Raw genomic sequence first — 26773 nt, forward strand, 5'->3', positions numbered from 1 at the left:
AGAAAGAAAGAAAGAAAGAAAGAAAGAAAGAAAGAAAGAAAGAAAGAAAAAAGAAAAGACAAGAGGATTTGAAGATAAGAGAAAAGAGTTGTAACCAGTTTGGTGCGTGAGGGAGGGAAACTGTGCTCTGTGCTTCCCTTCCTAGAAACGAAGGAGGATACTGCATCAGGCAGATAAGGGCTTGGGTTCCCTGGGGAAGGAACACTGGATGAAGACAGGTTTGCAGGGGATCATCATCCTTTGGGTTTTGTGCCCTGGACCCTGAAGCCTCTGTGAGACCTTGAGGCAAATAAAAGTTGGATACTACCTGGAGCTCTTAAGATGTGTCTGAATGAGATAGATATATTTTTTAAACTGTCAAACCACATACGTTAAATAAACCATTTAAGTGGGTGCCATTGCCTAGGAAGAAAGATTAAAAAGAGATTAGAATTTAACTGAAGAAAGCCATCGTATTACAGATTTGACACTGTATAGACACAGTGTCGGGATGGGTGGGGGCAGAAGGGTTTTGGTGGATATCTGTTTATTTTATTTATTTAAAAAATTAAATTAATTAATTTTGAGAGAGAGAGATACAGAGCATGAACGGGGGAGAGGCAGAGAGAGAGGGAGACATAGAATCTGAAGCAGGCTCCAGGCTCTGAGCTGTTATGATAGCACAGAGCCCAACATGGGGCTCGAACCCAAGGACTGCAAAATTATGACCCGAGCCAAAGTCAGACTCTCAATCACTGAGCCACCCAGCTGCCCTTGTCAGCTATTTATTAACTCATCCAAAAAAAGTATTCAGTGAGTATTTAAATAAACTGTCTACTCTGCATATTCAAAAGATTTTACAAGAAGCTTTAAAGTAAGATAAAATTTTCCAGCACAAATCATGACATACAAATCTGTAAGACTCAAGCCATGGGAGTTAATCATATAATTCAGCTTCTGAAACAAGTTGTTTTTTAAATTTTTTATGCTTATTCTCTAACCATATTATCTCCACCAAACTTGTAAATTTTGAGTTAGTTACTAGAAATATCAGCAATGAAGAATTTATCCCTGTGTAGCATGAGACGATTTACTTTATGTATCACAAGTATTTAAATTATTTAGAGTCTCTTTGCTCAGGAATATTTTCCAAGCTTCTTTCTGGTTTCTTCCTCCCCTCCTCTACAGTTTTTACAGAAATAGTGGTATTAAACGCCAATGAGGCAATATTTAGTCTAATCCGAGGTTCTTATTTGGAGGTAATTACCTGGCACTTGAGTGGTATTTAAGTGCCCAGCTGCTAGGTGACTAACTCTTGGGCCAAACATGGCATTTCTTTATTGCCAGAATGTTAAAAATAAATAAATTCATGACAAGCATAGAGAAACGTGGGTTTCTTTTGTCTTTCCTAATTAAGTTGAGTTTATTTTGGAACAGAAAATAATGTCACTTACGGTTGAACCGGGAACAAGAAAGAATACACAACACCCGGGCTTGGGGACACCAAGACAGAGAAAAGCAAAGGGACTAAGAGACCTAGTTTGTGTCATTCTTATATTGTAAAGCAGCAAGTGCTTATGGCTCCCAAAATGCATGACATAGACCATTTCGCCAATTAGCAATGAATTCCAGTTCTTTCGGTGCCTCTCCCATCGTTGTGCTTAGACACGGAATTTAACTCAATAGTTTTTATATTTGATTTCTTGCGTTCACAGCTAATTTTGTTCTGTGTCTCAAACATATTAATAATGTAGTCTCAGGTTTAAAAAAACGCTTCAAATGTTAAATGAGCTTATTTAGTGGGGTTAGAGCAGCAAAAGATGATCTCTTTGCTCTGCCCGGTATTTTAAATGTCTTGGGTGGTGCAACTGCTGTTGAAATACCTTTTTAGCAAATAAAACATAAAAATACAGATTCATCTACCAGTTTTTATTACATTGGAGAAAAAAATCATAGTATCTAATTAAAACCCTGAATATTATGTGTTTTGTTGAAAACTAGTTATGCTTTTGAACAATAGAATAAAACCATTAAATCCAAGGATAAGTGTGATAAAAGTGGAGTATTACTGATTATTTACATTAGAATTCAGGAACATATATTTTTAATTGATCAGCTGAATGAATGAATGAGATGAATAAGATTTTATATTACAACTAAAGCAAACTATTAAATAACTCCATAATCATTTATATTTGGCTTTATGTTACTATGTATAATTCTCCTTCAAGTGTTTTATTGCCTTAATTATAAAGTTGTTTGGGTGAGTTTTCTTTGTTACTCAACTGAGAGCATTCTGGATCACAAAAGGAAGGCCAATTATGATTTAAAATTGTACTCAGAATAAGCAAATCACAATAGAAATTGAGGGTAGTCAATACTTCAAACTTATACAGCACGACTTTATCCATATTAAAGTGTATTTTGAATATATGTGGATTTTGCAAATTAAAATTAAAATAACTATAGCCTGGTTGATGATCAAAATATTACTGATAGCAAATTCCTGGAATAAACATTAGGTCAAACATGCACAATGTTTAATCATTGCCCAATTGCTTCTTAACACTGACAACAAATCTTACATGAATGTGCAGGAATATTTTCTATCATTTTTCTTGGATTGAGTTTGACAACCTTGAGGATTCTGTAGATACCAGATACTTTATATACCACATCTACCTGGAGACTCATGTGCTTTCTTAGGCCACTTTGGCCATCAGCTAAATTAGTGCATGAGTGGTCCCTGCACACACAAATTAGGAATGATATTTACATGGACCTTACTGAAGTTACCATCCCTGATAAAGAGGACTGGCATTGATATTATTCATTTGTTTACATCTGTATGCAATTTTTAAGAGAACTGCAAGAGAAATCTTATGATATTAATAAGATTGTATGCATACATAGGCACATAATTTTGCTGATATCCATAATGCTGTAAAATAATACGACTTCCCTACATGTACAATTGCATTAATCTTGTATCTATAAGGAGATATCTCATAATAACATATGGTTATAGTCTCAGGATTTAAAATAATTACCATTTTTTTGGTTTTATATATATGTATGAATATATATATATAGGCAAAAACATTCTTCAGGAATGCTTTGTCAAATTTCTGATTTTTACTTACTGCATATCTGATACTTTACAAAAGTGTATTTTCTTTACACTAAACCGAAAATGACACTTTTGGAGCTGATTAAGTAGCACAATTAATGTCAAACAATATCCTCAAAATGATTGAGCTTAAAATGCAAAATAAAAGCAATTGGGAGGATTATAGCAGTTAATCATTTTAGGCTTCCCTTTGAAGAACCATCTTCATTTAAAATAGAAAACAAATACTCTTTTTACTGTTTAGTATTCATGTTGTTAGACTGAGTTTATTGCCTAGAATAGATGTTAGACTATATATAAATGTTACCTTCAGATTTTGTTCTTTCCTAATAGTGTGGTCTCGGCAATATACATATTTAGCTCTTCTGAGTGTTTAATATAACTCCCTTTAGTATTCTATATATGATTTTGCTCAGCAGATTTGTGTTATTAAAATGTATATAATGGCATACAGAACATTCAGGAAATCCACAGAGGACTAAACAATCTTATTTATTGTTAACATTCAACCAGTCTATTTTGCATGTAGTTTGCCGTACCTGTCACAAAAAAAGAGAAAGAGAAATCTTCAAATTTAAGAACTACCTATTTGATTAACCCATGCTTTTATTCACAGAATATAGAACTTACAAACCTTTCCTGCATGAGACCGGCTTCAAGCATTCCATAAAACACATTTACTGTGTCCAAGATTAAATCATACATTGTTTAAAATTAATTATTCCTTTTTAATTGCATTGTATAAACAGAAATGACCTGTTAATTTAAAGAAAATCTATCAGCACAAAATGAATTCACTCGTATAAACAAGCAAGATGAACTTGACCTTGTTTGAACTTGTTTTGATGTGGCCCAGATGGTAGGCTACATGCTTGAATAGCAGGCTAAAGCGGAGGAAAAACTCATATAGTAAGATCTAGATTTATAGCCTTTTGCAAATTCCTACCTTGTATTGTCCTCTCAGCATCTGTTCTGCTGCCACTGCGGTCAGCCTCTATCTCTGGGGTCAGAGAGTCTAAAAGCACAGAAAGGTAAGAGTGACACATATTTCATTTGATTCTATCGTCCTTTAAAAAAAGAGCAACCTGTTACTTTGGTGCTGAATTAAAATTACATACATCTGTGTCATCTTGGAAAGGCTGAACAAAGACCATAGCCACAAGAATCATCAAAATCTTTGAAGAGATAAATAAGTACTGCAAAATTGTTCATAACATGGGATAGGGAGTGGGAAGGGCTCAGACGAATATTTTAGCTTATTTCAGTAGAGACAGGTTTGGTTAAACAGGAAAGCGAGGTCAGGTCCCAGATACCGAAGTTAAGTAACAAGACAGTGAAGGTATCTATGAAATAAAGCGTTTCTCCAACACCTGTGACTGCTTCCCACTGGGCTCTCAGCTATAAACACAGTTTACGGAAGCACTAGCCATAGAAAAATATAAAACCACAAACACAGGTTTAACTTGTCTTTTGAAAACTAAAAACGAAAATTAGCCATGCATAAAGATGTACCCTCTTACCATTTAAGACCCTGAGACTGTCTGTAGAAGCTGCCTGCTTTAGTGTTTGTTCTGCTTGCTCACGCCGTTTTGTCTCAAATTCAAGTGCTTCCTGTAATTTTCTCTTTGCCTTCTTCTCCTTCTTTAGCCTCTTTTGAACTATGGCTAGAAAAGAGTTCGTATATTATATTTTAAAACATTTTTGCAATGCTCAAACTTACAAATGATCTACGTTTTTTCATTATATATATAAATATATACTTATATTTATACACACACACACACACACACATATATATATATATATCTAGCCCTCCCTGCTGGGCTGAGTCTACTTATACAGAGTAAGTTCAAAAAATCCCACCTTTACCTAAAATAAATCCCAGTGATGTCCAAGGAGACCAATTTTTATGTAACTTTCTACTATTGTATTATGAAGATACCTTTAATTGTCATCAGTTGGGACAGATTTAAGGGGAAATTAATGTTAGTAAATATTTATATACACTGATAAAAGAAGCCAGATTAAATTTTGTGGATTAGTCTCTGCCCTTGAATCAAAATAGTCAGAGTAGTTAGAATAATGCAACCTTTATAAGCATGCCTCCTATCTCTATGAAGCACCAATTTTTGACGACTAAATGGAGCACTTTCCCTAAAGTTGCTTTGCAAAAGTTAAGATTTTTTCCTTGAAATTTTAAAAAATGCAATAAATATTATTATTGCATCTAACGAGCTAACTACTCTTAATTATTAACATATAAGCAGTCTAGATGGGGATGAAGCTATTGTAATTTGCTCAGAGATATTGATAATTACTTTAAGCAAATTCATATGTGCTATAGCATAGTTTAAGAAAATCATATTTTATTCTGCTGAAATATGGCAGAGAATAAAACCTTACTAATAATTATAATAATATGCTATTGCTGGCAATGATGCAGTATTTATATAAAAAATGAGATTATGATACAAAAGTTAATCTTGATACATTTTCTCCTACTGGACAATTTAAATATTTGTATATAATATGTAATCAGTAAATAGAAACAAATAAATGATGTTCATAAAATGTATGTTACCTATACTTTCAGTATGATAATTGTTTTAGCTTTTATAATTCATATAAGGTAAGCAGTCAGCATATGGGGTTATGCAAACATTTTTCTTTAGAATATGTATACTATATATATATATATATATTTTTTTTTTTTTTTTTTTGCTGGTTGATAAATATTGTGGATGTGAATATGGCAGAATCAGTATGAGAAAACCGTTTTGGTAGAAATAGTCATAAGGACTGGCCATTCCAAGTTTACTTTTTGATTTTTTACTGCAGATTAAGAATAACAACATTATTATTTAATACAGTATTTAGTCAAAATGCAAAATAAAACAATAAAGTTTCAACTAAGAATTTGTTTCAATTTTTAATTTCCATATAGCCAATGGTTATAATAAATATTGTTGAGATGGCAGACCATTAACGTGGAGTTTTGTTGCTGGTACCATATATTAACAGAAACTGCTTTTATCAAAAGGTACATTGGCTATAGTCTTATAATAAAAAGAAAACTGGCTTTGAATAAATGCTAATTTTCTTTATTTAATAGTGTGAAAGTGAGGTGCCTGGTTGGCTCAGTTGGTTAAGCATCTGACTTTGGCTCAGGTCATGTTCTCACTGTTCCTGAGTTCAAGACCTGTGTCAGGCTCTGTGCTGACAGCTCAGAGCCTGGAGCCTGCTTCGGATTCCACGTCTCCCTCTCTTTCTGACCTTCCCCTGCTCACACTCTATCTCTGTCTCTCTCTCTCAAAATTAAATAAACATGAAATTTTAAAAAAATAGTGTGAAAGCCATATTAACAAAATCATTTGCCTACTATATCCCTTTCCAAAGATGACTGTTTATCTTTGAAAATAAACAGTAATCTGAATTATTTATTTAGATTGTATATTTCCATGGCACAAAGGTCTCAATGCCTTGCCATTGACTGCTTAATGTTTCCACCTCTGTGATAGAATCAAATGATATTGCCATGTTCTTTTTTCAGCATAGTGCACTGCTTCAACAGATACATTTATGATAGATAATTATTGATAACTATAATTGATAACTATAATTGATAACTATAATATCTTTAATTTATTGTTCACAATTAATTAAATGGGAGGTTCATGAAGTGATCTGTGAAATGTTTTGCCCTCTAGTGGTTAAAGAAAAAAAGCAAGATAAAGTCTCCAACAGATTTGAACCAATAAAATTCTGAAGTTCTCTCAAGTAACCAAAAGATTATTTTAGGAATTCAAGGATCTATCGTTAAGTCTTGTCAAAGAGAAGAAGAAGAGGAAGAGGAGGAAGAAGAGGAAGAAGAAGAAGAGGAAGAGGAGGAAGAAGAGGAAGAAGAAGAAGAGGAAGAAGAGGAAGAAGAAGGAGGAGAAGGAGAAGGAGAAGAGAAGGAGAATTCTCCAGGTGAGAGTAAAATCAAGACATGGCCATCTCATGGAAGATGGTTCTATGTAACGAACTCTTTGACCAATCTTCATTATTCATACAGTACACATCCCATTATCCATGTTTATCTTGTCTTGATTACTTCAGTACCTAAATTGATATGAAACTACATTGTCTAGAAGTGTCCTATACATGTACAGTGATGGCTTCCCAAATCAGCCTCATCCCAGAAACTGACTAGCTATTGCTTCATAGTAACTAATGAAACAACCTGCTAAGTCTTGCTGGTTTGAAAGACAAAACAGAAACAATGATTTCCAAATGACTGTGTCAAACATGTAGAAGGAGAATACATGGAATATTTATATTGGATACTTATTAAATGAGAGAATAGGTGCTCTCCCTCTGGAGTACTTAAGATAATCTTATGGTTGAGGCAAAAGGAAAGTTGGTTATAAAGAAAATATTCTTAATCTCATACATAGTATAAACACCCACATATGAATGACCTTCAAAATCATCTGTACATGCCCTGTAAAGTGTGTTAGAAGAGGGAATTCGTAGATTGGTAATATTATTATTTTTACCCAATAAAAATTCATATTGGTTTATACATTAATGTGTACTTGACCTTGTTGGATGAAAAATGAACCATTCAGACAGAAAATTATACAAACACTCAACTCGATCATTTGTTCAGATATTCAACAGTCTTCAATTTCAGTTGATAAATATTTACTAAATCTTCTTCGCTTGAATAATCAGTATTTTCTACTTTAGCTTTATTACTTATCTCTTAAGTTTTTAAAGGTAAATTGTAAATAAATGCAAAATTTTTCTTCATGGCTGTCATCAGAGCTAATTTTTATCTTATTTGTTAAGCTCTATGAGCAATAAAAATGATGTGAATAATGGTAAAATAGATATATTTCAATTCCCTGAGGTATGAACAGAAGAGAAACCATGTACTCTGGAGAAGAAAAAAAATACAATGAGCCCAGGATTCAAATCCTTCTGTGAACTTCAGTGATAGTAAATTAACAAAAAAGCTATGTAGTCTCTTAGTAAATCACAAAACATAATATTGTTCTGTTAAATATTTTATATAAAGTACTACATTCATTTGGAAGTTTAGAAATACCTCTGTTCTTTTGTTCCATAGCCAACTGCTTCTCAAGTGTTTCTCTTAGTTCTCTTTCCCTTAAAAAATCCATCTTCAGCTCCGTTTTTTCCAGTTGGACTTGTTTTTCTTGAGCTCTGGCATTATCTATGGCAACTTTCAAGAGCCCCTGTACAAAGAAGGCATTTCAAAATTGTAATATTTTGGTGAAAGTACATTTCATTCATTACTAAAAGCATCTTTAAAAAGGAACCAACTTATCAAATCCCTTCATTCTTGTACATTCACTCTTTATTCACTAGAACAAGTACTGTAACTAAAGCATGGAATTTCTAAATCTAATTAAATTGTATTAGGAAGACATGGCTTTTTAAAAAAAATTTTAAATGTTTTATTTATTTCTGAGAGAGGGAGAGAGACAGTGTGAGGAGGGGAGGGTCAGTGAGAGAGGGAGATACAGAATCGGAAACAGACTCCAGGCTCTGAGATGGCTGTCAGCACAGAGCCCCACGCGGGGCTCAAACCCACGAACCATGAGATCATGACCTGAGCCACAGTCGGATGCTTAACCGACTGAGCCACCCAGGCGCCCCTAGGAAGACATGTTTTTGCCATGCAGGTTTGATTGCCTCTAATTAGAATATCCAGATCTAAAGCTAAATGCGGGCAGCACATCAGCATGGTAAAACAGGAGCTGAGGAGTGACAATCCAGCATGGTGTATACTATCCCCCGGGGTCCTAGCAGCACACACCTAGCCCTTGGAACTCATTTTCTACAATTCCCGACTGAGATTATACTGAACATAATGCTTATCTTTCCATTTCTCAAGAAAATTGATTTCTGCACCAGGGATTTTGCTCTTTCTGTTCTCTTCCTGAATGCTTTTCCTCCCATTTTTTGTGTGGCTTATGCCTCACTTCATTTCACCTCTATGTAGTTGCCACTCAAGAAAGACTTTTTCATACCACTCTTTCTGGAATAGCCCTCCAACCCATCTCATTATTCCCTCCTCAGAATTCTCCATATCATTTATTATTATGTAATATTGTCATGTATGTATTCTTTCATTGCTTTATGCTGTGTCTCCTCCACTAAAATGTACATTCTCTGAGGCAGGGACATTTTCTGTCAGTTGATACTTGTCCCTAGGGCCCAGAGAATGCCTGCTATATAGGAAATTCCAAAAATTTGATGAGTAGAAATTAAAACACTGGTATATTTTTCTTGGCACATATAATACATGTAAGGGATACAAAACCTACTGATTAACAGTGCATTATGTTTAAAAAGTTATTTAAAATGATTATAATAAATTGAGAATAACTTTTAGGGGACTATTTGACAGTATAACTCAAGAGTATATGGTAGAGTATTTATACAACTGATAATGGAATCTCATATATACATATGCATATACATATATGTATGTAGGTTGATTTACTCTTTGATAATTAAAAATTTAGTCATATTCTGAAATTCTTGAAAATGAGATTATGAAAACATATTAAAAGTATTCTGCACGTGTTCTCTCCTAATATCCTTGAGAAAATTATTAGTAAACATTAGAGCTAACATATCCATGCTTATCATCTCGGCAATACAAAATGCCTTTTTTGAAGTAGAAGATATTTTGCCTTGGTCTGTGAACACCAGACATTAAAACTTTCAGTTGAAATAGTAAATCAAATAAAAGTTGGTGCTAGTTCATAGATCTGATCTAGGATATGGCCCTTCTTGCAAGAGACAACATAAGCAGTCCGAATCTGGAATTTCAACTCCGGCTTGACTTGTTAGCCCAGTAGATTAGCTCATCAACCCTCAGATCAGCTCACCAATGTAGCATTATCATAAGCTGTTTTCTTCTCATTTCAAGCACATATAAATTATTTCATGTCTGTTATGGCTGACCCTGAATTTCCTGGTATAATACTTGTGATATGAAACAAGCTGCAGAGTTTCTACATGGCTGTTTGCCCCTCCCTACTCTTTTGTTTTTAACAATAAAACATAGCTGCTAAGGAAACTGCCATCTTAACTCAATTCGGCAACATTCCTGTGTATGTTTCTTCTTCATCAGGAACAAACAATTAGTAACAAATGAAAGAGATCATTACATCAAGTGCCCTTTTAGATCACCCCAATTAAAACTTTAGTTTAGCTGTATTTTAATTCTAAGATACCAAATTCTAATTTTCTGCTCTGATTGCTCTTGTTGACTTATCTTTGAAAGATGTACTCTCTGTGCAATGTCTAGAGATTATTTAGCAAGATGCCAATGTTGGCACCACTTAATGTGTTGATTGGTTGTATTATCAGTAGCTGTTTAAAATAAATTACTATTAAACTATTATTGTCCTTGGCTGACAAAACACAATATTTTGGTGTTCCTTAAATATGAAACAATCATTATGAGTAAACATGTTGAATAATGTTAACCTGTAACTCTAATCTGTGTAATTTTATATTAATATTATATTAATATTATTTAATATTATATTAATATTTTTATATTAATATTTGTAAGGTATGAAGTTGCTAAGAACATTTATGTTTACTGTTTTCTTTTGTTACATTTGCTGCTAATGTCCCTAATGGTAATGCATTACCTATTCCTGCTGATTATGTCTGAAAAATACTAGCTTTAAGATCCAATACCCTCCAGGGACTACTTATAAGCAATATAAAATTAAGTTTCATTTTTAGACTTTAAATCAGTGCATATCAGTAGGAGTCCAGTGTGAACAAAAATCTGCACTAGAGCCAAACTGATACATATGCAAAAATATGTTACTGCCCGTGACAGCTTTGCTGCAAAAAATACAGAAAACCGATTAAGTTTCAATGCAGCAGGGGGCTGGGAAAAGCAATAGCAAATAGTGTTCACAACATCTACAAATCATTAGGACACCATTTCAACCATCAGTGATAATAGTACTTTCAGATTTGTGTAACTTCTGTAAATTTTCCAGGTAGATCATATGCAAAGGTCACAGTAAATGCTGAGTCTCACGTGGACATGCAGTATTGAGCAAAATTCCGCGATGACAATTCTGTGATGATGAATTACAGCAAAAGGCACAAGGTTTAAAGCATGAATTTTTCTCCAGGGGGAGGTCAGTTATGATGTTGGACAATGACAATTCTAAAGAAATGCATTTCAAGCTTACTCTATGGCACAGCAATTATAAGAGACGATGATTGGCCTCAAATTTCTTTCTCGTGAGGCATGACTGTTGTCATATGCACACATGTTTTGCTTTCTAAAATGATCTACCTTGTAAATTTGATTATTTTAATCATTTTTCAGAGAATGAGTCTATATGTATTTCTTTTCAGAAGGGCATTGTAATTGATCTAGCAGATTTTCTTCTATTTATGTAATCTAGAGAGTACAAATATCTGCTTATATAATGGAACTTACAGTAATACTGATATGAAGAAAATATTTCTTAATCTGCCAGTTAGACCCTAGAGGAAAAGCTTCCTTCACCATGTTTGTTTTTTATACAAAAATTGTTTCAGAATCAGATAGTATCAGAATCAAAGTTCTTTGAGTGTCATTGGAATTAATGTGACAAAATTCTGCTCAGTAATGCATTGCGTCTAATGAGAGTAAACATCCTAGTTGAAGGGGATTTTAGTGATTGCCCATTCTAATTAAAACCCTTTAAAGTTGAAAAACAAAAACAAAACAAACAAACAAAAAGGTCCAGAACAAACAGATGATTTGTTTAAAATCCCAGACTAGTAAATTGACTATGCTTAGATCAGAACTCCCAAGCTTATATAAACTTTTTTTTTTCTTTCAGTGTTTCTTTTCAGGATAAGAAAGAGTAGTGTCTCTAGAAACTAGGAACTTTTGTAGACAAACAAAAATATAATAGAACAGTGTCGACCAATACATTTTCACAGAAGCTCTTATAACAAGAGATACAACTATACTTAGTTTGGTATTATGGTTACTGTTTCCCAAAGTCAGTTAGTAACAGACACTCCCTCAAAAGCACTTCCATGTACAAAACTCATCTTGTGATTTATATGATTACATATAGCAGTATGGTAACATGGGCTCTGTAATTATCCTACCTATATTTAAATCCAGACTCCATCACCATTGTATGACCTTGAACAAAAACTTGTCTGCTTCCATTTACTCATCTGTAAAATGGAGCTAATAATGAGATCCACTACGTGGGATTATAAACATGATTCAATGTAATACTATATAGAATTAGCACAGTGATAAACTGTGGACACGGTGATTTGTAGTAAGAAAAATATATTTGGTCTTCATCTCAATCCTGGCATAAAGGTCCTACAATGGGTGGAATTTCCTAAGTGAAAAGAGCAAAAAGGTGAAATGGGTGTCATTTTTCATTCATATTAAGCCCTTCCCAACTACACCAGAGTTTATTTCAACCAGGTGACTTTTGGAAAGCCCTAAGAATGTGGGTTGGTTGTCAGGGGAACTAACTCTGTGATTAGAAGGATGGAAATTTCAGCCCCACCTCCCTGATCTGTGGGAGGACAGATGGGCTATAAGTTGAATTAATCAACAACTGTGGGTGATTTAATCAAGCATACCAATATAATGGAAACTCTATAAAAACTCAAAAGAGTTCAAATAGAGTTCAAAGAGCTTCTGGGTTGGTCAACATTTGGAGGTATGGGGAGGTGGTGTGCTCAGAGAAGGCATGAGAGTTCGGTACCCCTTCCCACATACCATGCCCTGTGCATCTCTTCCATCTGACTGTACCTGAGTTATGTCCCTTGATAACAAACTGGTAATCTAGTAAGTAAAATGTTTTCTTGAGTTCTGCGAACTGCTCTAGCAAATTAATTGAAACCGAGGAGTGGGGTGATGGGAACTCCTGATCTAAACTTGGTCAGTAGCACGTTATAACTTGGACTTGGAATTGTCATCTGATATTTGGGTAGGGGGCAATTTTGTGAGACTGAACTCTTAGCCTGTGGGATGTAATGCTATCTCCAGGTAGATAATTGAGTTAAATTGTATGGTTTCCAGCCAGTGTTGCAGAATTGCTTGGTGTGGAAAAATCTATCAGACTTTTGGTGAGCAAGTGTCGGAGGTGAAGTGATGTTGTAGTAGGGTATTGAGAGTAGAAGACAAACACAGAAGTATTTTTTGTCTATACAATGACACATTAAGATTGTTCAATAACTGTTAGTGTTTACTAGTATCACTACTATTATTGCTGCGATATACAATATAAATTACTAAGTACAGTATACAGTCCAGACTTTTAGGGATTAATGCTATTCTCATCATCATAGTAAACTATGTTTAGAATACTGTGTTTTTTTGTTTTATTTTGTTTTGTTTGGTTTTATAATGAGCTCTCTCCACATTAATTAAATGTGATTAAATATGATTAAAAAGATATAATGTAACACCAATATAGCTGATCTTAGTCTACCCATAATTTGAAGCCAATGTCCTGTTTTGTTGTTTCTCTTTTTGAAAGTTTCCTCCTAATCATTTTGTCTGTATAATTAAAATGACACTAAAAATGCAAATAAAAACTATTAACTTTTTAAAAATGTATAATATAACATTATTGGCCATGGGATTGAATTGTAAAGACTGAAAGATATATAATCAGAGTACTTTGGACTTAGTAGTGAGTCAGCTTCTTCTTCATTTTCTTTTGTCAAACACAGAAATTAGAGAATACTTTATAAATACCATAGTTGGATTATGTTTATTTATTAGGCCATAGTGTTGTAAACTGGGACTGGCATTTTCTATGATTTCAGCAATCTTTTTAGGTCTTCCTTGTGTATTTAATTCCTCCCTAAATCACAGTGAACCAAACTTCTATCACATATCCCCTTATGGCATCTATCTTCAATGCTATCCTCACCCCTAACTAAATATCATATTCTCTACCTTATTTTACCTTTCTTTTTAAATTTATTTACCTATTCTTATTTTAATATTTGTAAGTCATTGTAAGTTATTCTTATAATAAAATAAACAATGTAAATTATTTGTTCCAAAATAGCTGTAGCTATTTAGAACAAGAAAGCTTGGATTGAGAATTGAAAATTCTCCTTTAAGTGTGCTAATTGGGTAGCCCACGTTCGGAGGTGTCACATTCAGTAAATTGACACTGAAATTCTAGTTTCCTCACTTAAAATCTCAAAGGGAGTTCTCCAAGGACATGTTTCAATAAGGAAGCTATACTAAAAGATTGCCCACACTGAGAAAAACAAAATCCACATAAAATATTTTTTAAAAAATCATAAAAAGCAAAATCTGGAATGAATCCATATCACTCACTTAAGTGAAATTACTATCCTTTATGGTATATATATATATATATATATACACATATATGTATATATATTTAGTACATATAGCATATTTAAAAATGCTAGTGTATAGTATTTCTCTATAGGTCCTCTTTTAAAGCAAAAAAGAAAAATCATTTATGAAAATTCAGTTTGGATATGTCACTGAATGGACATCTGTACTAACCATTACAAATCTGAAAGTTGAGATTTATGAAATATAGAATATCGTTTTGTGGAATTATTTAGTATTAGAAAATAAACCCTTAAACACATTATTTTGAAGGGATTTTGGTCATTAATTGTAAGAAAAATAGACTTATCTACATTAAATTTAAATATAACCCAATGTCTTAAGTTTAATTAAAATAATAAATATACATAATAAAGCTTTAATTTCACATATTGTATCGTATGATTTGAAACATGTAAACATTTTTAACTCAATTTTTTCATTGCCATCCTGATAAAATATCTCTAAACGAAATATGGAACTTTAAACTTACCACACAAAAAGTATGTTACCATTTTGAAATAGAAAGCAGAGAACTCCATTATATATAATTGAAATTGCAGAGGAAATTGAGGTAGGCAGAATGTAATTACCCAAATTAGAATTTGGACAGCAAACACATTTATACTGTATGCCTAATAAGCCAGGGTCATGACTGCTTAAACATTCTATACCATTCCTAGAATATTACTATAACTCAATAAATGTGGCAATAATAAAGGAACTAGGATTCATAACCTTTTCCAAAATGATGTGAAACCATTACTGAACATAAATCCAGTAAACATGTGTGTATGTATGTGTACGTGTATATATATGTACATATATATGTATATGTATGCATATGTGTACGTATTTCTATGCATAGAACTCAGTAAGATTTTTAATCTTTAACATATATGCATATATATATGCATGTATTGCATATGTATGTGTATTCCTATGCATGGAGCTCAGTAAGATTTTTAATCTTTATTTTCCCTTATGTGCACATATGTGAATGCACTGAAGTGGAGAAGCATAACTTATTTTCAACAAAATATTCTTATTGTAGGTGTTCTAACTTTGACAGACCCAGATCCTTATGATTGGGGATTGACAATAAACAATTTGTCTTGACTATTGTCCTATCATCAACTCTTGCTAAAATATGTCCTCAAGGCTGGTGGGAAGGTCAGAAAGAGAGTATATTAAATCTAGAGTTGCCTTCAATAACATATTTGTCTAAAATCTGTGCATTTTAAAACTGGGGCTTCCTTTTCTTTCTTCTTCTCTCTTTGGAGAAATAATTACAGTTTGAGGTGACACAGATACATTTCTAGTCTGGGAAACCTGGCATGGGGTTGGTGGATAAATACTCCCAAGCCAACAGTATGTGACTCAGAGATGTGAAATTCATACACAATGCAAGAGTCCATTTGTGAACCCATTCTTCAGATGAGCAAGCTGCTTTATACTGATGAAATCTAGAAATGTTTTCTCTGCTGAAATTGAAATTAAATGACCAGTTTGCTGCTTAAACACATTTTAGTTAATGAAGATACATACAACTGGATGGAGAATTTTAAGTGAACTCTCTGCTCTTTTTTTTGGTTTCAAATGGAGTTCTAAACATAACAAAATTAATTATTCCCTTATTTTCAGAGTGTAAATTCAGAAGTGTTTATAGACATTTTCTGAAATCATTTAATTTAACAAAAGAGACATTCATTAAAAACTCTACCTCATAAAACAATAATATGGGTCAAATTTATAAAAAAAATGTATGTTTGTTTAAAAATATAATCAATTATTTGGCCTTGATTAAGTTTAGGCTAGATTGATGATTTATTTCAATTACTGAGATATAAAACCTAAAGTTGAATACAGTTCTGGAGACTCTAATTACATTAGTATTAAAAATGCCACATTAATAGATGAGAAGATATGTTACATTAAAGGCCTTCTGTTATGTCCTTGGAGAGGTAAATAAAATTAATTACATTTCTACTGGGAGCAAGTTTAATATGGTAGGAAATGTGTACAGGAAAATATCACTAAGAATGAAGTAGTAGCATAAAAAATTTAAAAAAAGAAAACACAACAAAAGTAACAGCACAGTATCTTCAAGCACATTCTTACTATTAGCTACTCCAAATACAGAGAAGTAGAGGGCAAAAATCTCCATCTGGGATCCACATGATCGCTTCATGTGTGGGCAGGAGAATTATGCTTTCTTGTATCCCAAACACTCTTATTATTTTGGCTCCATGCTCTATGTTATTGTTAACTGTAAGTATTTTTGATTCATAATGTACTGTACGTAAAATATACATCCTGGGGACTACATAGGAAATCCGTGCAAAGTTTTGTATAGCTTTTTGAAGTCTGTTCTTTGAAGAAACCCTATTAACTGAAACAAACTTATTTATGAGAGAAGGGATTTTTTGGATTCTTTTATATTAGACATATTTTAAGTGACTAAACATATCATTTCCTCACTGGAAGGCCAACAGTTTAAAAATAACTAAATATTTATTAGAACTGGTGTGCTGTCGTTTAGTAAATCAGAGACAAACTTAAACAGTTAGATTCCTCCCATCAGTTGGCAATAAGAAGAGCGTTGGGGCAGAATGATTTTTTCAAATGCCCAGGTCATTGCCACTGAAGCTTTTATTAAGGCTGAGTATACCTATTTGAATACTTCTAAACCAGTTTGATTAGTGTAGCAAGTTCAAAATCTTGAACTGCTGGAAAAAGTTCTATGTCATGATTTAGGCAATCTCATGAGTGGGTGAAGCTGGATATGAATTCAGGAAAAATTTACAGCGGAATCTTCCAGGTTACTTTGTCACAGGTAACAGAAAGGCCTACCTGTATGTTAGTCAGCAGGGTCTCTATGGAGGACAGTCCATCAGGAAACAGAAAAGGAGGTGGAAAACCTGGAGGTAGTGGTTGTCCATGCCCAGTTAGAGAAAGTTTGTCAAGGCTGTCTCTTGCGGTTGGTGTGGAAAGCGGGGTCTCATCTGTATGTGATTGAAACAAAAATATAGAACAAGTTACGCTTGTCTGTTTTTATTAGACCTCAGTAATGGCTTCCCTAGTGGTTTCCAGAACATTTATTGCAAATTGGTTCCTGCTATCAGGAGAAAATGCTTTCTGCTGAATTTTCTTTAATGAAAAAGCTGTGGAGATACAACAAGATAACATTAATGAGTAACTTTATAAGCCTTTTAAATGCAGTCTCTAATGAGACTGAGTTTACAGTGCCATAGAATCTTTTTAAAACAAATATTATCTCACATATAGTTGTGATAATATACTCAGGCTGACTTTATGGGCACCTTCCCAATTATCTCATTTTAGTTTGTTCTGTTTGGATTGACAATAGAATATTTCTAGAGCTTCATATAAAAGAAATGCTTTGTATATTAGTATATTTGTTCCTCAATTAACCCTTCCTTTGTATTAATGATTTGTTCAAATATATTCATAAGGAATCTATAAAAGAATGGACAATTAAAATTTGTCATTTTATGACTAAAAAGAAAAACTGGAATCAAATATATTCCTAAATTATAAACAAATTATTCAGTATCATTAAAACTAAAGGTCTAATTCAACTAATCCTGAATACTTTTTACCTTCTTATTGAAAAACTAGCCCTTTATACATGAAAAAAGAGTCCAAAGAAAGATAATGAAACACAACTTCCACAACAATATTCAGAAAATCAAACATAAAACCCTCTAAGATAAATTAATCTTTATTCTGTCTATTGAATATTCTTCAACATTATAAGCAACTTAGAGTAATGTCCCAATATGGATTCTTTTTACTCTCTTACTCTTCTCACTCAGTTCTTTATTATTTAAACATTTTTTTTTACAGTTTCATTCAAGACACCTACAAGTTATGGCTTATTTTAGTTTATTATATTGCAGAGAAAATTTTATTCATGGCAGGATTCTCAATTTTATAAATATTTTCATATTTCACCCCAGGAAAATTAATCAGAGCAACATATTTGCACAGTCCTGATAGTATCTCCCAATTTTGCAAGTGGCTAAAAACTTCAGCACACTTGCCTTTATGCTTATAATTTGATTCCACTGTTCTCGATCATTCCTTTATTTTTCATTACAACACCTAACCACACAACACGTTTTCCAATTACCTCTCTCTAGGGCAGAAATATTATGGAGGTAGCCACACCTCTCTGTCTCTAACTAATATCAAAACAAGTTAAATTCATCTCCCTCACCTTCCCACATTTCTAGTTAACAAACCAAAAGGGAAGAGAGGTTGGGGAGGAGAGCATCGGACACAGGTCTTCTATTAACTGCCTCCCTTCTCACACTACACTCACTCCTCTGCGGTTTCTCCTTTCACACCCTTCTCTGTTGACTTACTGACAGGCGATCTGAGGCAGCAGGTTCTAGAAGAAGAAACGGTGTAAGCAGCTAAAGTAGGACTCACTGTGTCGTTACTATTTTTTTTTTTTTTATCACTCTTGTCACCGGGGTTGAAGAAAGACTGCCTTGCATGGGTAGGGCTACTGCATGGCTAATGTGATCAAGATGATCTTGGACACCCTTTACCTAGCTGTCATAAATTACTCCTCCAAACCAAGGCTGCTAGTGTTTTCTCATAATAGCTCTAAAAAGGCGCTTGTTAAACATCTATGTGCATGTGAAATTGTTTAAGAATGGAGAGCAATATTTTTCGATCAGCATCACCTTAGCTGTCACATGCTAAAGAAAATGTGGCTTAATAGATCATGGGGATAATAATTGCTTGTCTCTTGAAGAGAGGCATAGAATCAGATGACCACCTGAGTTTGCTTTCAGCTTTAGAGACTGATTCCACAATTCTTTAAAGATCGTCCAAGAGAAAAGCATCATATGAATGTATACACACACACACACACACACACACACACACTCACACACATTTGAGTATGATTTCCATCATTCTCATGACTATTCGATTTAACTTCAATACATTTATGCTTGACTATGTTTGGCTGTTGTGCAAATTAATTCATAAAATCACTCATGACACACACATTTACACAGCCAATATTTACTTAACATAAACAATGTACTAGACACTGAGGACAGAATGCTGAAAAACACAATCTACAAGCCTCAAGCAGCCTAATCTGGACTGGAGTGATTGATCCCAACTGTTAAGTAGCTAATTCCTATAGTTAGTGAAATATTTTGTCCTCCATCAGTATTTCGTTAGCTACTCCATTTTTCCTGATAGAGGATGAAAATTGTTCTACGTGTGTGTGTGTTTGTGTGTGTGTGTGTGCACACGCACACATGCATGCACGCATGCATGTGTGTCATCTATTTTTCTGCAGTTGTTCAATGGAAAGCTTATGCTCATCTTGGTCTTCATGGTTTCAACTACCATTCAGCATAGACTCACATTATTGGATTCATTCATTAGTCATTTTATATAGTAGAGATATTACATAAGGCCACTCTACCTTAATTTGGAGCTAAGAAACAATAAAATTTAGGGCAAAGTAATGGCTAAAGAAATGAAAAATAAAGGGTGATTCTTAGATCAATATACATTTTTGAAAAGAAGACACAGTAATCAAAGATCAAACATACAAAACAAAAATATTCTTTTGGGCTTCAAGACCCTACTAAAAAGTTGTCATTGTGCGGCAATTAACATCATAGAAGGTCTCATTTAGTCTTCTTACAAAGATAGTAAAATTGGGAATATAGTTCTTCCTTTTGAAATGAAATGACCTTTGATATCCTAAATGTTCTAAGAAGATTAAAGCAACTGTTTGAGAGGACAGACAACATGGAAAAGAGTTTTGACATTACCTAATCTCCACTGACTTCAAACAGTGAACAATGATGGAGCACAAATTCACAAAACACCTTATTCCAATTTGATATATCTGCACATAGTTTTTAAAGTTTTATCTTTAAAAGAAAGCTTGTCAGATGGCATGTTCTTTAGATTATTACAGCATTTGACAATGTAATCTGTTTTTTGTTCTTGAATATTTTGCTTTCAAATAATTTTAAACTTATGCACGGGTTGCAAGAATCACAAAGAATTCCTATCTATGTACTCCTTGAGTGTGTTGCACGGTAGCCCTCTAAAATACATACCCATGCCTAATACCTAGAACCTAGTGATGGTAGCTTGCTAGGAAAGAGGATTTTTACAGATGTGATTAAGTTAAACATTTTGAGGTGAAGAGAACATCCTGCTTTAGGATGGGTGCTGAATCCAATGACAAGTATCATTATAAGAGAAAAGCAGAGGGAGACTTGAGAGAGACAGAAGAGATCCACAGTGAAGAGGAGGAGGCACAGTGGAGAGGGAAAGAGAGATCACAATTTCCCAGGCATAGTAAAGGCATGATGATGACACCCACCAAAAGCTACCAGAGGTAAAGCATGGATTCTCCTTTATAGCCCCTTGCGGGGTGGGAATACTTTGATTTTAGACCTCTGTCTTCCAGAACTCCAGTAAGAAAATTAATTTTTGTTGTTTCAAGCCATCAAGATTGTGGTAATTTTTTAAATCAGCCCTAGCAAACTAACTCAACTCCTTACTCAAATTCACCAATTGTTTGCATTTTACCATGGTAGCTTTGAAATCATTTCTCTGTCTCTCTCCCTCTCTTGTTCTGTGTGTATGTTTACATATGTTTGAACCATCTTCCCTTTTTATCCTAAAGTGTAAGTGTACATTTCATAAATATAAGGACACAATCTTACCTGACCATGGTAAAATCAGTAAGAATAACATACAGAGAATACTATTGATTAATCAAGAGTTTGTATTACAATTACATTATCTGTAGGATATTTTACTGTAAAGAGTTAAACAATAATATATCTTATAATGTACTTGACAAGTACTTGGGAATATTTTCTCTGGGCTTGTGATAGGTGTGTTGTAGCCTCTAAGATGGCCTCTGATGATCCTCCCTCCTGTGAATCACATCTTTTCTAGAACCTTCCCCCTTAATCTGAGTCAGATCTAACAAACACAGAAAAACATGTGTTGGGCTGTCCCTTCCAAGATTCAGTTATAACAAGTTTATAGTTTCCATTTATCTCTCTATCTTTCTCTTATATTTCTTGCCCTAGGAAAAACCAGCTGTCCTGTCATGAGACAGCCCTGTGGAGGTACATATGACAAGGAACTGAGGCCTCCCAGAAACATGTGAGCTGGTTTGAAAGCAGAAGCCCCCTGCCTGGTTGAAACTGTAGATGAGGCTACAGCCCAGGCTGATAGCAGAGCTGAAACCTCATGAGAGACCTTAAACCAGAAGCACCCAGCTAAGTTCCATCAAATCCTGATCCATACAAGATGAGATTTTAAATGTTTGATGGCAGGAGGTGCCTGGGTGGCTCAATCAGTTAAATGTTTGATGGCTTAAGCCACTAATTGTAGGGACAATTTGTTACACAGCTATTGATAACTAGAACAAAGCATAACATTCTGAATACTTTGGAATAGGTTATAGAAAATGACTTAGTGTCCAAGATATATCAACTACTTTGGACATGTAACAACTTCTTCAGGCTTCAATTCCCTCAAATTAAAAAAAAAAAAAATAGTAGGTTGAATGAGAAAACTCCAGTGTCACACAGATGTAAATTTTCACATTCTCTATTATCTCATAAAATTCTTAAAAATTAGTTGAGTGGATGGGGTGCCTAGGTGGCTCAGTCAATTAAGCATCCGACTTCAGCTCAGGTCATGATCTCATGATTCATGAGTTTGAGCCCTGCCTTGGGCTCCATATTGACAGCTCAGAGCCTGGAGCCTGCGTCGGATTCTGTGTCTTCCCCCCTCCCTCCCCTCCCCCATTCTCTCTGTCTCTCTCTCAAAATAAATAAACACTAAAAAAATTAAAAAACAGTTAAGTGGACATTTCACCTATATTGAGTGGAGATTTCACCTATATTAACTGAAAAAGAATTGAGTCACAGAAACACAAAATTTCAAAGCAAACTATTAATTATATAGGTTTACTAATTCCCTTTTACAAAGATTCTTAACTTTTCTTGCTTCATGTTATCAAACTAGCATAAGTTCAACCATTTATAAGGCAGGCATTCCCTACAATTGGGATGGTAAATTAGATGCAGCGAAGGGTGTGTACTCCTAAGAATAAAGTAAGCACTTCTGAAAGGCGCATTAACTAGGGTACAATTTTTTTTTAAGTACTCCATGTCCATAGGGGACCAGCAGTTATTCCAGTTCTCAAAGGAGTTCTTGTTATTTTTAAATTCCTAAAAAAGAGTCGTTTATAACTTTCTTGTATTTTAATTCAGTTGCAGGGAACCACAGTGGTTTTCCAAAGGAAAATAGAACTGCACATAATACAATGTCACAAGTGATTTCATCTGGTAACCAGAAAAATACTGATTAGCATTTTAATAATTGTATAATAAACATAATGACAGTTAAAACAACATACAATCAATTAAGATCCATTAGAATATAATGGACAAGATAAAGAGAAGGCGAGATAGAAGATAAGGAAATGTTTAAAAATCCAAAATCAATGAAGTATGAAAAAATGATATTTCATTCTGCTCATCATTTCATCTCGATTCTCCTTGTATTTTAAGTCACATATCAATAAATGACTATCAGTAAGATTGATGCCTCTGTAAGACAGCTTTTTTTTCCATCCAATCTTATCACACATAACAATTTAGCAGGATATCCTAAGGAACAATGTTGTTTAAAAAAATAATGGGCCTCTACTTTTAAAATGTTTTCTTTCCTGTTAATAAAATCTACTCAGTTGTTATTTTCATAACTAATCCCTTTGGGTTTGAATTATATATTCTCTTTCAAGTTCTTGTGTGTGTGTGTGTGTGTGTGTGTGTGTGTGTGTGTGTGTGTCTTTTTGTGTCTGATGTCTTTTATTACATCATAAATTCCAAGTAGAAAAATATTCACTTTTAGAAAACCATATGCTCTAAGGGAATTCACATTTATTCATCCTGATGTAAGTAGATAGCAACATTATCAAAATAAAAAAGTCTCCGTATTTAATGTTTACAAGTGATCTGGGATTTTGCATGAAAATGTTATATTTTTATACTGGAAAAGTAAAAAAAATGGTAACAAAAATTCTAGAGAATATGGCTCTATGAGTAGTTACGTATTAAAACATGAATGTTTCTTTGCCTTTTTGATACATTTTCATCACAATTATATAGAAAGTTACATTTACTGATGTAAACTCATCAGCCACATCATTCAACTGGAGTACAGGCATGAATAACCTAAAATACTAAGGGTTGCTGTTTAAAAGATTTATTTGAAACTTATATTCAGACATCAGACACAGTTATTTGAATTGAGTTCAATCATATCTTCAATCCTAGTTCACCCCTACTATAGGACTCTGGGTTTAATTTGGCAATGGAAACTAATAATAAAATTGAATAATGTGATTCAGAGTGTAGACTTAAATTACAGATGGTCATGTAAACTTTTTTCTTTTGATTTTCATCTTCTCATGAAATAATGAATTCCAAAATATCACATCAAAATTTATTTGCATGACTTTCCTGTATCTATTTCAGTTCTTAGAAAATATCCAGGAAATGAGAGAGGAAAGCTAATTCCCTGTATTTAATTTTAAGTCCAGTTCTCAAAATCTGGATACAGCTATGGTAAAATGAAAAGCAAAGCAGGCTCGATTCAGAAAGTGTGAGTTCAAGCCCTGGCTCTAGCAAGTATTGGCAAATAGTAGAGCAAAAATTCCATCCCCTAAATTCTATGAGATTCATTTGATTTATTTATTAAAAAGATGATTACAAACTCAAAGGATTACAGTTTAAATCCAATTAGATCGTGTATATGAAAGTGTTTTGTAAAATATAAAATGCTAACAATAAACTATCAATATTTAACAAATTGCTACATGTATTACACATTTCCTTCTGTAAACTTGGCTGCAATGTGCCATGGGGAGACTCTTGCTCTTGTACCATAAGCATGAGACTTCTATACTATTTCTCTCTAATGAGGCTCATGATGATGAAGTATTATGATGAAAATAAAATTATTACTGTATGTTATTATAGTTGCCTTATACAAACTAACCCTGAATTAGTTCAGCGAACAGTTAAAATTAACTATGATAGAAAAAACTTGAGAAAGGGCAAAAGGATATGAACTAGTTTATCAACTTCTCTTCTGGCAGCAGGACCTAGAGGAAATGGGTAAGGTGACTTACACAGAAAGAAAACAGTACAGATTCTGGAGAAATCGATTGTCAGAAGCATAAAAACAGTTAAGAGTTTCCCTGGAACAGTATCTGGATTTGGAGTTGGGGTGAATGAAGGGAAGGATTTACTATGGAGAGGAGATCATTGTAAGTGACTGTTTGGCAGGATGATGAAGGTGCACTAAAATAGACACCAAACTCACGGTTCTGCCTAATTTGATGCATTTTAAAGTACGTATTGCACATATATGCAATTATCACCTTTAAATCAGTGCTTATTAACTCCTATGTAGTTTACCTTTGAGATGCTGATGGAAATTAGGGACCACTCCTTAAAGGTAGAAATAGAACATAGAATCTCAGCTCCCTAACACAGAGTAAGCACTTATTAATATCTGTTGAAGGAATATGTGAATGAGATGAGTTGAGGCAAATGCTGGACAGTAAAAAGGCAGAAATGAGAAGGATGTAAGTCTCTGGCACACCCTGAGGTTATATCACAGCCATGATAGTAAAACTAAAAATAACCTTCTATTGGATAACCACTCTATTGATTGCCAAGACAATTTTATAGACATTATCTTGCGTTAGGAGGAAGCTCTAGAAAGAAGATTTAAAAAATGCACGCAATTATAATCTCAATAATGCTATGTGCCAAAAGATGGACTCAAATGGCACCCAGTGGTTATTAAGAAAAAGAAGAGATTATATTTGGATGATACAAGTCTGGAAAGAGTGAAGAAACTAAAATCTTCATGGCAAGGTGTGTTAGAAACAAGCATTGAATATTGGGAAAGAATTAAGCAGGAGGAGGTGAAGTGGTTTTATAAGGAAACCATGCAGGGCTAACTGTTCAAGGAGAACCGTGATCCTGAGTGCCCTGAAAAAACTTTGTATTTTTAAAGGGAAAGTGTATTTTCTACGATTATGCTCAAAACAGTGTTTAATTTCTGACTATTCTGCATTTATATTTTAAAAAATCTATGTATGAAGGAAACTCTAAATCAAGCTATAGATTAATAATTCCAAACAGAGACTTGACAGCAAACTCCTCACCACCTTTGGCACCTGAGACAATGAAACCACGCACTCTGATATCTGTGTGTACATTTTTTTTTCCTGCCACAGCTGAGATGTCTTGGCAAAAATGGAATGGTAGAAAACATTACACACACACACACACACACACACACGCACGCACGCACGCACACACACATTTACTTTTTAAACATTTTGGGTGGCTATTACCCCTGTGTGTTTGTGAAGTCATAAGTCATAGTGTTTATGAACGAGCTGGCACAGCTACGCTGAAAAGATCCACTTAATTGACCTCTCTGTCTTTTCCCTGACCCTGTAGGTTTAACCTCACTGCTGATACTGCAAGTGAATATGGGAAAACAGTTATTGAAAGCTGCATAACACACACGGTTATATTTCCTCAGTTGATGTTTTGCATATCTGCACAGTAGGGCCATTAAGGGTTCTAAGAGCACAACGGAAACAATCACAGCGTTTGTTTTTAGATGACTGACTCAGGACATGTACACCAGGCTTTATATAGAAACTGTTTTTGTTTTATTAAGGGACTGTTTGCCTGTTAGTGATAACATCATTAAAAATAAATGAAAGGGGGCTGGTAAAATGCTTCCCAAAAGCAGAAACCTAATTAAAGGTGATATGCCTGCTATGAGGCTTTTTTCAGGACTCAGAAATAGAACGAGGTTAGTTCTTTCTCATTTTATAAGGCCCAGAGAAGACCTCACAGTAAAACATCACTTCTGATCTAATTTTCTATTTCTGTGTACTTTAATAATCTACTTTGCAGTCTGTGCTTGCCCATAGAAAGGGAGCTAGTTTTGTTCCCACAGATAGCTGCTTCATCATGTCACACTGCATGAAAAGAAAATCTGATGGTTCGGGTCAAACAAAAAAATGTACTCTCCTCTTACAGCAAATCGTATTGCTTGTGATATACAGTCACAGCAGTTGAAATAATGCACGCACAGTTCATAATCCTAAAAGACCACTTTGGAGA

At 34.0% G+C, this 26773-nt stretch overlaps 1 protein-coding gene across 1 annotated transcript in view; it reads right to left on the reverse strand.

Moving 5' to 3' along the window:
• Nucleotides 1-26773, reverse strand: part of DACH1 (dachshund family transcription factor 1) — a 425335-nt gene that overhangs the window by 31388 nt on the left and 367174 nt on the right. The window contains exons 7-10 of the mRNA XM_039244384.1: nucleotides 17364-17515; nucleotides 8202-8349; nucleotides 4630-4773; nucleotides 4056-4124 (exon numbers count right to left, since the gene is read on the reverse strand). Coding sequence (XP_039100315.1) covers nucleotides 4056-4124; nucleotides 4630-4773; nucleotides 8202-8349; nucleotides 17364-17515 — 513 coding nt within the window. The remainder of the gene's footprint in view (nucleotides 1-4055; nucleotides 4125-4629; nucleotides 4774-8201; nucleotides 8350-17363; nucleotides 17516-26773) is intronic.

The sequence above is a fragment of the Hyaena hyaena genome, unplaced genomic scaffold, assembly GCF_003009895.1.
Source record: "Hyaena hyaena isolate Hyena2069 unplaced genomic scaffold, ASM300989v1 scaffold_239, whole genome shotgun sequence".
In the NCBI taxonomy this organism is placed as follows: domain Eukaryota; kingdom Metazoa; phylum Chordata; class Mammalia; order Carnivora; family Hyaenidae; genus Hyaena; species Hyaena hyaena.